The 15018-nt window shown below is 41.8% G+C and overlaps 1 protein-coding gene across 3 annotated transcripts in view; it reads left to right on the top strand.

Annotated features, from left to right (window-relative positions):
• The window catches only part of GK (glycerol kinase), a 38297-nt gene extending 31331 nt beyond the window's left edge, over positions 1-6966 (top strand). The window contains exons 19-20 of one of the 3 annotated variants that reach the window (XM_074146020.1): positions 173-259; positions 4518-6966. In XM_074146020.1, coding sequence (XP_074002121.1) covers positions 173-259; positions 4518-4531 — 101 coding nt within the window. In that variant the 3' untranslated portion in view covers positions 4532-6966. Of the gene's footprint in view, positions 1-172; positions 265-4517 lie in introns of those variants that run through there. The other 2 variants (XM_074146100.1, XM_074145937.1) reach the window with 2 other exon arrangements.
• Positions 6967-15018: the final 8052 nt, after the last annotated feature.

Below are 15018 nucleotides of genomic sequence, written 5' to 3'. Positions count from 1 at the left end.
TGTTTTGAATTATGTGGGGGTTATGCATGATCTTTTTTAGTTTTTTCTGCAAATGTCACTACATTTGTTACTTTTTGCTGTTCATATGATTTTTAACACATATATTGCAATTTATAAATATATTTCTCTTTTGATTTGCTTGACTGGAAACACCTCCCCTGGATGACATCAGGTGACACTAGTATCTTCTGTAGTCTGCCTTTGGGTTTTTTTATTATCAGTAGCATGATAATGTTAATCGGAGCAAAGTACGTCTCAGGTTAGTTATTATTTGAAACTAGATCACTTTAAAAGCTATCTACACTATTTTAAGTGTTGGGTTTTTTTGTATTCCATCTGTTTATTTTTAGCAAAAATGACTGATGCTTTTTGTTGTTCATGCACACGAGTGTTTGAGGGTGTGAATTAGATATATGGTACCTAAGGGAACCAAGTGAATGCCATCTCGAATTCATCCTCATGTGCCATGAAATTCATAGTTGTTAGAGGCACATGAAACCTTGAACACTCCTCTCCCTTTGTCTAGCTATGCAGACTCTACACCATTTATAAGAGGGATGCGGGTTGGAGCAGCCTGAGTTTTTCATTGCCTGCATTATAGTGTGCATTGCAGATAGAGTAAGGTTCCATCCTTTATTCTGTAATTCTTCTCAATATGTTTAAAATTATTTTGAGGATCTTGTTTAAATAAAGTGAAGACTTTTCTTCTGTTCCTGAAAGGCTTCATGCGTTCCTTTCATTTTTCTGGATCCCTTGGAACTATTATATGGTTAGAAAACTTCATCTACTAAACCTATAGCATATTCTTTTTGTACTTTGCTCTTGATGGATAAGTGAATTAATTTTGTATAAAGAGAAGAGACCCTAAAAGGCCTAGCTACAAAACTGGGGAAAGGGACTGTGTGCATATACAATGAAGATGCATCTTCAACCTATTAATATATCTTTTATTTTAAAAGAAAGTTCTTAATATGGATGACGGTGTTAGTTACTTATGCCAGAAGTAAGACATTTCATTAAGATATTCTTATGGTAAGAAAAAGTTTATATGGTGATGTCGTTTGTTCTTTGTTGTTGTGTTTCATAATTTCATTCCAAAAAATATATTTTACAATATAGCCATTATTGCTGCTTAGTAAGCTTTTAGGGGGTGGTTGTTCAGTTTTCTTTCTTTGTTTTGGTTTTGGCAGGATGGGTGGGGGTATTAATTAAACAGACAATTGAGGACTCTAGCATACTCCTCTGATGATGTGTTTGTATTTTATTTATACTCATTCAGCCTGCATTAACTATTCAATTGTAATTTTCCTTGCATGGAAGAGACTGACTGAGCTTGTAGGAGAATGAAAATCAAACTAAACAAATGCTAGGCAAAAATTACGCTGAGCAAATGGATTGATGTTGATTTACTAACTCTGTAATGTATCTGTGAATGAGAACGATTTTGATTATGAAGTATAAAATAAAACCAGCGCTGAATAAGTGGGTAAATTTTTAACAAGCTGAACTAAGCAACTTGAATATTAATTCCAGGTCAGGTTCTTCACCACATGGATGATACCTGAAATAATATGAAGATCAATGTTAACTGGGTAGATAAGCAACTGAAATTCTGGGTGTATTGCTTTTTAAAAATAACTAATCAGTAACCTGCGTATAAATAGCTAAACTTGCACTGCTGGAACTCATTAAAAAAATTATTTTTTCTCCCTTCCCTAAGCTTTTCAGTGCTTTTCTCACCCACAAGTGGAAAACTTACTCATCTCAATTCACTTTGACTTCAGAGCCCATTTTTGCCCTTGTTTTCAGATAACAGTAACTATTGATATAGTAACTGTTACTATATATATATAGTTACTATATATACCAATATAGTAACTTTATATACCAGCATGTTGGTATATTATATAGAACCATAGAATGATTAGAGTTGGAAGGGACCTTAAAGATCATCAAGTTCCATGGGCAGGGACACCTCCCACTAGAGCAGGTTGCTCAAAGCCCCATCCAGCCTGGCCTTAAACACTTCCAGGGATGGGGCATCCACAACTTCTCTGGGCAGCCTGTTCCAGTGCCTCACCGCTCTCACAGCAAAGAATTTCTTTCTGGTATCTAATCTAAATCTCCCCTCTTCCAATTTAAAACCATTACCCCTTGTCCTGTCACTACATCTCCTGAAAAAGAGTCCCTCACCAGCTCTCCTGTAGGCTCCCTTCAGATATTGGAAGGCTGCCTTCAGATATTGGAAGGTCGCCCTGGAGCCTTCTCTTCTCCAGGCTGAACAACCCCAGCTCTCTCAGCCTGTCTTCATAGGAGAGGTGCTCCATCCCTCTGATCATCTTCGTGGCCCTCCGTTGGACCCGTTCCAACAGGTCCATGTCCTTTCTATTGTTGAGGATTCCAGAGCTGGAGACAGTATTCCAGGTGGGGTCTCATGAGAGTGAAGTAGAGCGGCAAAATCGCCTCTCTGGACCTGCTGGCCACACTTCTTTTGATGCAGCCCAGGATCCGGTTGGCTTTCTGGGCTGCCAGTGCACACTGCCTGCTCATGTTGAGCTTCTCATCCAGGAGCATTCCCAAATGCTTCTCCTCAGGGCTGCTCTCCAGCCATTCTCTGCCCACTCTGTGTTTGTGCCTGGGATTGCCACGTCCCAGGTGCAGGACCCTGCACTTGGCTTGGTTGAACTTCATGCGATTTGCACGAGCCCACCTCTCAAGTCCCTCTGGATGGCATCCCTTCCCTCCAGCATGTCAACTGCGCCACCGAGCTTGGTGTCGTCGGCAAACTTGCTGAGGGTGCACTCTATCCCACTGTCCATGTCTCCAACAAAGATGTTAAATAGCACTGGTCCCAGTACTGACCCCTGAGAAACAGCACTCATCACTGGCCGCCACTTGGACATTGAGCCATTGACAACCCTTTGAGTGTGGCCATCCAGCCAGTTTCTTATCCACCGAGTGGTCCATCCATCGAATCCATGAGTTTTTTCCATCCATGAATTTTGAGACCAAATATACATGGTATGCTTGGGGACAGGAGAAGTTGCAAGAAATTTCCAGCTTTTATTTGTTTTAAAAATGATGATGTCTAAAAAGGAATAGCATCAGTGATGATATGTACTGGTTGCAGTTTTGCTCAGCTGTGTGTTAGGATAGAACATGATATACAGAATTTATGTTGCTGATTGGAGCAGGGCTGCTTCCCCCTTATCTTTTTGCTTTTAAAAGCTGGAACTAGCTGACCAGACTTTCCTTCTACTTCAGTACAGGAACTCCATTAATTAAATTGTTACATTTTATCTTTTAATGAAACACTGGAACTCCAACGCAGTCATCAGTGTAGTAGGTTTGAGGATTGAATCTACTGAGGATTGAATTCATCCTTCATGTGCTGAAACAGCAGTAAGTCTTGCATGACAACAGTGCTGTTATTGAACATGTCTCTGTAGGGCAGGGCCATGGTTTTACAACTACTGAAATGTGAAGGAAAATCTGCTGTGGCAGAATAGAGAACACTAACGTGGCAAAAACCTTTTTACAGAACTGCTAAACTAATTGCCTTTTTGTGCAGCACCTGATGACTGAATATGAACAACAATAGCGTATTTCATGTTATAATTTCATAATTTTGTCAAAATCAGGTCAATTACTTGTACCTTATTTTATGATCTTCTTTCTTCTTCTCTCCCAAGGCAGAAAGGGACAATATTTTGATTTATTTCAATATCAAAGCACGTTGTGTGCAGCAACTGGAGTCCTTATGCTAAGATTCTGTTACGTTTTTCACACTAGTTCTGGAAATGGACATCTGAGTGATTTCAACATATTCTGTAGCTGTACTTTTTTTTTGGGGGGGAAATTAACTGAAACTGATACAGTATTTTATTAGACTCAAATTTAAAGAAATGCCTTTGCATGCTTAAGTTGGCACCTCTCAAGTGAGGTATAAGTGGGGATTGGCTATATATGGGATCTTACATGACATCTGACGTATAAAGTTCTTTGACTTTATTTTCACAGAGTAAGCTGTCAGTGCTGATAGTACTACTATATTTTTCCTGCTTAAATACCCTTTATTTCCTGCTTAAAATATCCTTTGGATGTTTTTTTAAGATTCTGATTTTCCTTTTTAATTTCTTGTGTTGTGAAAGTTACTGCCAAGTTGCATACTAATATAGGGATCACTATGCAGTTCTGCAAGTTAATTGCAATAATATTTCCCAAATTTCTGAAAGCTGAGCTCATATTCAGAAAAAAAATAAGCTTAGAGTATGTTTCTTCTATTCCTCTACTTGTTAAAAATTTACCCATCTTAATAGTGTGGTCTCTTCACTTGACCCACACACTTAAGTGCTGGCTTATCTGGTGTCGCAAGATACATCTAAGTCATAACTGTATTAATTGAAAACAAAAGATGGTTATACTGAATTCCTCTTACAGCTCAGTTGTGTAATAGAGTGTTATGAATGTTTTAGAGTAAATTCTTTGTTACTAATGCACATTGTTTCTCATTTAAGGTGCTGATAAATGAGACTACTTAGTGAACTCTCTGGATGCAGCTGATATTTTTGTTTCATTTTGGTTTGTTGTCTGAAGAGATTCCACCACCAATGTGATTAGACTACTTCTGTGACTAAATCCATTCTTGAAGCTGTCTGTTGCAAGTCCCTGAGTCTTCAGCCCTTCATTACTCTGTCCCCTTCCTCATCAACTCCAACTGCACTGGAGGCCCTTGCATGGACCATCTCACATCACCCTTTTAAATTTCACAAGCCCTAGCTTTGTTTGAGAAAGCTGGTATGACAAAACCCTGCAGCTTCTGAGGTAATGATGTCAGATGTTTAGCTACCCTTTTCAGGGTTTTGGTACTTTATACGACACACTGCAGAAAGTTAATGATGCACTATAGAACTTTGTAAACATCTTACAATTCTTCCAGCTGCTGTGAATTGCCTTTCTATTGCTGTCTATGGTTGCCAAAGATGTTTTACTGTAGTGGCCACTGGTCTGAAACATATTCAATGGTACAAACCTTTTAAACACTAGCTCAAAATCTATTATCAGTAGCACACATTGCCACCGGTTTGGCAATGAAGAGGTTGCTGATATGGTCCACAGAGCACTGCTGAGATGATCAATTACAAAGTTAAAATGCTTGGTTTGGCTTCTAGCCTATGTAGTCAGTTTACCCATTGTAAGTATTTAAGACACTAAGTCGTGTGAGAGAGGAGTAGGTGATAGATGTTTTGGCTGAGGCCATGTTTCATGTTCTTGTGCTTTTGTATTAGTTTGGAAAGACGAACTTGATACAGCAAGCTATCGACAGGACAGCTTCTTGGTCCTCAGCAACTGATAACTCTTAAAACTACTCTGTACAATGCACTTTCTTGACCAATACTGCATATATTCTGTCATCCTGCTTAAGGATATTTGTTAAAGTTTTGAAAGTTGAAGCTACCTTAGTTTTCCTTAAAGAGGGTCCACTCCAAACTAAATATCAGTGCTTTAGTTCTTGATGTCATTTAGTGTATCTCAGGGACCAAAATCTCCCCTTCAGTTTCCATGTCCATAGTTTTAACAGCAAGTTGTCACAAAATATGCTGGGACAACCCAAAACCCTGGCTTGGAAGAGTAAGCACTTGGCATCTGAAATGGGCCACTGGAATTCACAGGCAACTTGCATGACAACTGGGTTGCGTCCACTTTGAAACTTTTTGTCCTCCACAGGTGAAGGAGTGAGGCAATAATCTTATCTTCAGCTTTCCGGTTTGTACCAGCAGTGTGACAAATGCCAGCCTTATTGGTTGGGTCAGGGAAAACGTGCGCTTGTATAGTGTCACTAGATCAGTACAGAATGATATAGCAAGGTTAAATGTGGGAACAACACGGAGAATTTCAAAGATGTGTTTAAATGCACTAGGCGTTAAAGGGAGCTGGTTTTTGTGTGCATTTGTTCTTAAAAGTTTTTGTCTTTAAAAAAGTAGTCGTTAGCAAAGTTTGGTTTTGTTTGTTAAACTATGACTACAGGCTTAGTTTATAAAAAGATGTTAAATATGTGTGTGTCTGAAGCAATGGATTGCACAGAAGTTCAGGTCTGTACAATGTATTTAATATCAAATGCGTATTAATTGCCTTTTTATTGTCAAGTGCAATGACCTTTGAAAATGTGACTTTTAGTTAAGAAGTTAGAGAAGGAACATTTTTCGTCCTGTGGTTGCATGTATAAATTCAACAGAAGGGATTTTTGTGCACAGGTGAAAATATAACGTTAACAATCAAATCCCAAATCTCCTATAAATACTCAAATGTGAGGTGTGACAACAAAAATTTCTGGGTTTTCCAGTTTGTATTGGAGAGGTGAAGAAAGAGTGAAAAATGAACACCAACCCATAGAACAATCTTTATACTCCTTACCTTTACTGGGAGCTGTTGCCGATCCCACCTTACCCCAAGGAAAAGGAGTACCAGCAGCCTTTGGAGCACACGGGGGAAGGGCAGCACACACCTCCAACACTGGACTTCTGAGTACGACTTCTTGCCAAAATCACTGAAGCACTGAACCTGGGAACGATTAATGTCAAAGTGTTGCCTTTGCCAGTGATGTTTGCGGCGGGGAGAAAGGTAGCACATAAGAAGTAGGAGCGGGATTTTTTGCTGCTTTTCTGACTTATCTTTTACTGGGAAACACAGTTCCTATTACTTTTTCACTGAGTAAAAATCATTATTTTATTTTCAATTGCTGTTGCAAATATTTTTTAAGAATTTCACATCACTGTTAACTTTCTACCAACATAGTTGAAATATATTGTAAACTGCATGTTGGGGGGAGGGGACAAACTGTTGAAAGTTAGCTTTTTGTGAAGCTGTGATTTATTTTTTCTATAAATTACCAGATTTATAAATTCTTACTTAAGAAATGCATTAACTTGGTATTAAAATACCATAAATAAATAGATGTAAGCTGTCAGTTTATTCTTGCACATTATCTTTCAGACACATTTTCATTGATTGATTTTTTTTTTTTTTTTTTGACATGGAGCAGTAGCGTACACTGATGCGTATTAAACAACAGCGTGCCCTCTAAGTGTCACAGACACGTGCTTTGACTTGCTGAGATATACGGCTCAAGTACATGGAATCATCGAATTGTCTAGGTTGGAAGGGACCTTTCAGATCATCGTGTGCTGCTTTTCAGTGACATATTCGGTTTCAAGGACTGGATTAGAAATTACAGAATCACAGAATATTTTTGGTTGGATGGGACCTTTGAGATCATCGAGTCCAACCAACAAAAAAACCAAACCAAAACAAAAAAAACCACACCCAAAAAATCCCAGAACACCAACACCAAAACCAAACCAAAACAAACGCCCACAACCACATCCCACCCACAAACAGACACAAACCAACAATCTCGGGCACTAGAGCATGCCCTGAAGTGCCATGTCTACACGTTTCTTAAATACCTTACGTTTCCTCAAGTTCCTCCGTATTCAGGAGAAAGCAGGAAAACACAAGTAAAATGATGAAAAGGAACACAGTTGCAATACAGGTTTGATCCGAAGGTCTCGACCAATGTTGCTTGGAGCCAAACAGTTTTTGCTCTTATGCCATGGTCTGGTAATTGCTACAGATTAAAAAGCCATTATGAGTTGGGGGAAGAAACGTTCGGAATAGAAAACATGGCTGGGGGCACTAGGCAGGAGCGTAAGGTGTTTCTGTTGTTTTTAGAAAGAAGCAGCGGGGGCATGTGTCTATGAGGAGGGTACCCGTGTGCAGCGTGCCTGCTGGCCACCTGTTTGTTCTGTCTCCACGTGGCTCCCTATTGTATTGTACACATCTAGCGCTGCATAAGTATAGCAAGGATATAGCCTTCATCCATAGGCTCTGCAAAACCTTTAGTCCCCTATATCGAAATCAGTTGTGTGAGTCAGAAGCACCCCCACTCTCCACCCTCCCCTGAAAAAAAGGCATTTAAATATCATACCGGCGCAGAAACCTTAGGTAACATGTTGTTACTCAATATCAGGCTTATCCCTCTGCTCATGAGACTTTGAAGTCTTCCTTTCACACATCAGAATTACAGCCTTGCCCTTAGCTGCGCTGCACAAGAGCATACTCAAATTTCATGATTCATCAAGCTGGAATATTATGAGATGGGAACTTCATTAATGTAATTAGTACCAGCAAGTTGTATGTATAAAGAATTTTTATTTTTGTTCGATGTAAGCTAATACAATGTCTAGTCTATTATTGGTATGTTATACAAAGAAGCTTCCTAACATCCGTATTAGCATCCAAGCCATAATCTGTTCATCTAAAGAATCCTGGATCTGTAGCTATTGGAATGCTGTCCCATTAAGAGCTGCAACATAAGCCCAGTACTTGCATTTATGTAAGTAGTAGTCATCAGTCCTGGAGATAAGGGCAGGCAAATGAGTAGCAGTCCTTTAAAGCCCAGAAATGACACAAGAACATTGCTGCTGATTTTCTTATGCTGTCCAGAGGGACCTCAACAGGCTGGAGAAATGGGCTGCCAGGAACTTCCTGAAGTTCAAGAAGGGGAAGTGCCAAGTCTTGCATCTGGGGAAGAACAACCCCAGGACGTGCTGGGGGCCAACCCACTGGGAAACAGTGTTGAAGGAAAGGTCCTGGTGGGCACCAAGTTGACCATGAGGCAGCAATTGCAAGAAAGAAGTCCAACAGCACCCTGGGCTGCATCAAGCAGAGCATCACCAGCAGGTCAAGGGAGGTGATCCGTGCCCTCTAATCAGCCCTGGTGAGACACATCTGGGGTGCTGGGTCCAGTGTGAGAGAGACACGGACACACCAGAATGAGCCTTGTGACAGGCTACAAAGATGGTTAAAGGATTGGGGCATCTGTCATATGGGAGAATCTGTGAGACCTGGAAGTGCTCAGCTTGGAGAGAGCTCAAGTATAAACGCCTGATGCAGGGCGTAAAGGCGATGGAGCCAGACCCTTCTCAGTGGTGCCCCGTGACAGGATGAGAGGCAATGGGCACAAACTGAAACACAGGAAAATCCATTCAAACAAAAGAAAACATTTTTTAGCTCGAGGGTGGTCGCACCCATGGGAGAAGATTGCTCAGAGAGGTTGTGGAGTCCCCGTCCTTCCAGATGCTCAAAACCAATGGGACATAGCCCTGCTCTCACTGACCCTGCTCTGAGCAGGGGGTTGGACCAGATGATCAGAGGTGCCCTCCTGCCTCTGCTGGTCTGTGAGTCTGTGATTAGGTCAGTCACAGCTTGTCTCCAACACAGGCTGAAGGCTTGAGACACCTAAGAATAAATGCCAGGGGAAAGGAAATGCTGGTTTATTTGGACAAAACCAGTTCACTTTATATGAGTCAGTTTTCACCCACTGTTCTATTTCAACATTATTCACCTGGAGTTATTACTGTGTTATCCCATGTGTGCACTTGTTTTGGAAGAGTCAGCCCTATTGTGTGGGCTTATTATCTCCCTTGTTTTAGTTTTGAGAGATAATCTTTTAAGCAGTTTCTAGTGGGGGTTTAAACAGAATAACTGTTTTCCAGATTCGTGATTGCTTCAGTCTAATGCCCCATTTTTCACAGGGAATTATACCGTCAGGTGCTTCAAAGTAGCCCAAAAGGCAAGCATGGGGTAACGTGCTTCCAAAGAGACCACAGTTAAATTCTAGTCAGCAAAACCTAAATATATGGTTTCATTACATTTTTGTGATGGAAGGCATTGGTCTGGGAGTTGCTTCTTTTTGTCTGTAGTATTTTTTTCTTTAAATCCATGGGCTGCTGATGTGAGGGTTCCATCTCTGACTGCCCTTGAAAGTACACTCAATCCCCTTGGAAGGATCTCCTGCATCATTACTTTCAGTTCTGCAGGGACGGAGCGCTCTGGGAACTGAAGAGCCAGCAGGTCTGGCTTCCCCATTACCCAACACCCTTGCCGGGTCTTGTGCAATGAGGCAAGAGCTTGCAGACAGGAGAGCTTTGGGGATCAGTTGTCACTGTCTAGAACAAGTGGTTTCCCTCCCAGCTGTAAAGCCACTGGAGTTGTCTCCTATTTGTTTTGGCAACAGGATGGGTTGCCAAACAGCTCAACAGCACCCACTTTTCCTGCGCTACTTCATAAACAGCTTCAGGAGTTTTGAGTGTATCAGTTCAGCTACTGTTTTTTTGCTAAGTTTTCTGACTACATCAGTCCTCTCCATCTCCCTTGCCTGTGTTTGTCTCGCAGATGAGCAGGTTACTGGAAACCTGCCCTAGAGCTTACTGGCTGATACAGAGGGACTCAAGATTCATTGGTGTTCACGAGCACAGAAATCCCTCTGTATTACTACTCCAGAGTCGGTTTACACCTGAGAGGATGCATAACACAAATATTAATGCCCACCCTGTGTGATGTTTTAGTATCAACATCACCTTCTTCCACAAATATTAAAGCCGAGTGCTGCCACATTACGAAGGGAAAACTTCAACTTTTACTTGAAAAACTACGTAAATAGCTGCACTCTCTATCTGCTTATAACTAAAATCTAACTCCAAATCTTTTGTGGACAATGTTTTCTGGAAACGAATGTGCTAGTGCTGCTTGTCAACCATGCTTTTTCAGGGAGAATTGACTTTTCAGCAGAAGAAACTGCTTTAACAAGAAGAAAAGCTTCGAGAGCTCTCACATTACAAATACTGGAGGCATCAGATATTCTCCAAGTTTTTTGTTCTTGTTTTAAGGAAGAAGGTGGGGGGAGTGACCTACCGGGAACGTGCAAGAACCCTGTCTTCATCATGAAGGAAAATGCGAGATGATAACTTTAATATTGTTTCCTATGTAATGATTGTTGTGTCTTAGTTAAACTTAGACATGTTATTAAGTCTCTTTAAGACACTTCCCCCCAGGAAACAGGTTCATATTATCAGCACAAGCTATTCTTATTTGGACTCTAGTTAGTCTTCAACAAGGTGCAAAACACTTCGTATGGGAGATGATGCCTCTATTCTATGACCCTCTAATACATAAGCCCTAAAGTAAACAAATTGTACCTTACCTTGGTTTGTGTTTCAGTTCATGGATGAACTTCCGACTCAAGAGTTATAAAGGGCTGTCATACCCAGCAATAGATTTCAGATCCTGCCCTCGTTTCTCTGATTGGTACCAGTCTTCCTGTTTGACTGCTGTTATTACACCAACAAACAAGCTTGCACAATGCAAGGTTTGTCAAACTTCTAGGTGTTAAGTAATGTTAAGTAATAAGTGAAATTCATATTAATTAAATTAATTAATTAAATTAAACATATTATAATAGTGCTGAAAGATTTTATTTGCTAATCTCGAAATAGGTTATTTGTTTATTCATGAGTATGTGGGCTGGAGAGCTGGAGAGGTGGGCCCAGTTGAACCTCATGAGGTTCAACAAAAGCAAGTGCAGGATTCTGCACCTGGGAAGAAACCATCCTCAGTATAAATACAGACTGGGGCATGAGGTATTAGAAAGCAGCCCTGAGGAAAGGGACTTGGGGGTGCTGATGGACGAGAAGCTGGACATGAGCAGGCAATGTGCTCTCGCAGCCCAGGCGGCCAATCACATCCTGGGCTGCATCAAAAGAAGTGTTACCAGCAGATCCAGAGAGGTGATTCTGCCACTTTACACTGCTCTGGTGAGACCTCACCTGGAGTACTGTGTGCAGGTCTGGAGCCCTCAATATAGAAAGGACATGGACCTGATGGAGCGGGTCCAGAGGAGGGCCACCAAAATCATCAGGGGGCTGGAGCATCTCTCCTATGAGGACAGACTGAGGGAGCTGGGGTTGTTCAGCTTGGAGAAAAGGAGGCTCCGGGGAGACCTCATAGCGGCCTTCCAGTACCTGAGGGGGGCCTACAGGAAGGCTGGGGAGGGTCTGTTTACAAAGGCCTGCAGTGACAGGACGAGGGGCAATGGTTTTAAGTTGGAGAAGGGGAGATTTAGATTGGATATTAGGAAAAAGTTCTTTACCGTGAGGGTGGTGGAACACTGGAACAGGTTGCCCAGGGAGGTGGTTGAGGCCCCTTCCCTTGAGATATTCAAGGTGAAGGTCGACGAGGCCCTGGGCAACCTGGTCTAGTTGGGGGTGTCCCTGCTGACTGCGGGGAGGTCGGACTAGATGACCTTTGGAGGTCCCTTCCGGCCTCGACCAATCTATGAATCTATGAATCTATGTGAAATTCCCAGTCCCAATTGACGTGTAAATGAGGCACGTTGTATATTGGAACATGCAGCTACGGTTTTAGTATTCAATGTGTGAGGTAAACACTTAGGAAAGGCAGGAAAAAAAACATACCAGAATTTTAGCAGTTCAGAACCCAGAGTAACACAATAGTAGATAAATATAACAAGCAACAGGGTGGTTGAAGGTCATAACAGTAGGATGATACTGGTTTACAGAATATCTTTGAACATCTGAAATCGTTGGAAGACTTTGTTATACCTTCATTAAAAAAAAAAATCAGTTATTCCCACTTGCTTTTGAAAGTAGCATCTGTTGAAGCTATCACAGCAGCATTTGGCACAGTATGCTCAAAATGAAAATGTTGAAATCGTAGTTTAAATATTTATGCAAAATCATGAGTCACAGCTGGACTACCTTACAATAGAAACAAAGATAACATCAGCATATGAGCGGTTCATTTACACGCTGTAAATCAGTACTACCCATCTAATTTGCAGTGGATGTGTAGTGCTAAACACATATGAGGAAACACAGTGAGATCCTTCATAATACAATAAAAACCAAGAGGTGTAGTAATTCTTGTTTACAGAAGTTCCCCTAAGATTGCTAATGTTATATATTTTCACCCAAAAAGTCATGAAGTTCCAGTACCAAGGTTACACACAGACCTAATAGCCCATATCCACAAAGTAGCCATAAAGTATAATTAGGTAATTTGCTTCTCTCTATGGATATTTAATCTTGCCTAGACTGTGAAATGAACTGATATTCCATAGTGAAGAAAACAGATGTAAGTAGGATCCACGCCTCTTTTTTTTTCAATTTTATTTTGAAATTAGAGGTTTTGCAGTGTATAAGACATGGGTTCTCATTATTGTGATGATTGAAATTACACTGAACTACAACCTTTCCACAGCCACGTCCAAGATACAGAATCACAGAATGGTAGAGGTTGAAACGGACCTTCAGAGATCATCTAGTCCACCCCCCTGCCAAAGCAGGTTCATGCAGAGCAGGTTGGACAGGAACATATCCGGACAGGTTTTGACTATCTCCAGAGAAGGAGAACCCACAGCCCCTCTGGGCAGCCTGTTCCAGTGCTCCGTTACCCACAAAGTAAAGAAGTTTTTCTTCATGTTGAGATGGAGTTTCAGTTCATGCCCATTGTCCCTTGTCCTGTCACTGCTGAAAAGAGTCTGGCCCCATCCTCTTGAAACCCACTCTTTACATACTTATAAGCATTGATGAGATCCCCCCTCAGTCTTCTCCAGGCTAAAAAGACCCAGATCTCTCAATCTTTTCTCATAAGAGAGATACTCCTGTCTGCTGATCATCTTTATAGCCCTCCTCTGGACTCTCTTCAATAGTCCCTTGTCTTTCTTGAACTGGGGAGCCCAGAACTGGGCACAGTACTCCAGACGTGGCCTCATCAGGGCAGAGTAGAGGGGAAGGATGACCTCCCCTGACCTGCTGGCCATGCTTTTTTTAACGCACCCCAGGATACCACTGGCCTTCTTGGCTACAAGGGCACATTACTGTCTCATGCTCAACTTGTTGTCCACCAGGACTCCAAGGTCTCTCTCTGCAGAGCTGTTTTCCAGCAGGTCAGCCCCCAACCTGTACTGGTGCATGGGGTTATTCCTCCCTATGTGCAGGACCCTACACGTACACTCTTTGAACTTCGTTAGGTCCCTCTCTGCCCAGCTCTCCAGCCTGTCCAGGTTTTGCTGTATGGCATCACAGCCTTCTGGTGTGTCAGCCACTCCTCTCAGTTTTGTGTCATCAGCAAACTTGCTGAGGGTACACTCTGTCCCCTCATCGAGGTTGTTGATGAATATGTTGAACAAGACTGGACTCAGTACTGACCCCTGGGGAACACCACTAGTTACAGGCCTCCAACTGGACTCTGCGCTGCTGATCACAATCCTCTGATCTCTGCCATTCAACCAGTTCTCAATCCACCTCACTGTCCATTCATCGAACCAACACTTCCCAAGCTTACCTATGGGGATGTTATGAGACACAGTGTCAAAAGCCTTGCTGAAATCGAGGTAGGCAATGTCCACTGCTCTCCCCTCATCTACCTAGCCAGCCATGCCATCATAGAAGGCTATCAGATTGATAAAGCATGATTTCCCCTTGCTTAATCTATGTTGACCACTCCCAATAACCTTTTCCTCTACATGCATAGAGATGACATCCAGAATGAGCTGCTCCATCACCTTTCCAGGGATGTCTTTCCTAAAAAGTACCTAGCCATCCATGACAGCATTCCAGTCATATGAGCTATCCCACCACATCTCTGCAATTGCAATGATATCATGGCCCTGTGACCACACACAGATCTCTAGTTCTTCCTGTTTATTCCCCATGCTGTGTGTGTTGTTGTACATATCTCCCTCTCTCTTTTTTGGCCCTGAAAAAAAACTGAAACATTTTCTATCCATTCAGAAGGCTGCTACCAGCTGTTGGCTTATTATTTTGTGTCTGCTCATCTACTCCATCGCTTTGAGTCTGGACTCCATGTCAGTAAAAGCATTCCCATTTCACAACAGTAACAAGAAGCCAGGTTTCTCCATCTGTTCCCTCACCCTCCTTCTCTAGTGATATAATGTCTGCCAGTCTTAGGGCACATGTAATAATGTGTCTAGATGCCAGGCAACATCATGCTTTAAAGATACATTCTTCAGAGCATATACTTCTTACCCACCTTTATAGACATAATCCTTCTCTCATCTTGACAGGTGGCCAAGTAGCTACAGTCCAAAAGAAAGCACTATGGAGATGGCTGAAGTCCACACATCGGGTGTTCCTA

This window comes from Numenius arquata, chromosome 1, assembly GCF_964106895.1.
Source record: "Numenius arquata chromosome 1, bNumArq3.hap1.1, whole genome shotgun sequence".
Lineage (NCBI taxonomy): Eukaryota > Metazoa > Chordata > Aves > Charadriiformes > Scolopacidae > Numenius > Numenius arquata.
Note: the sequence above shows the minus strand (reverse complement) of the source record. Positions and strands in the feature narration are given on the sequence as shown.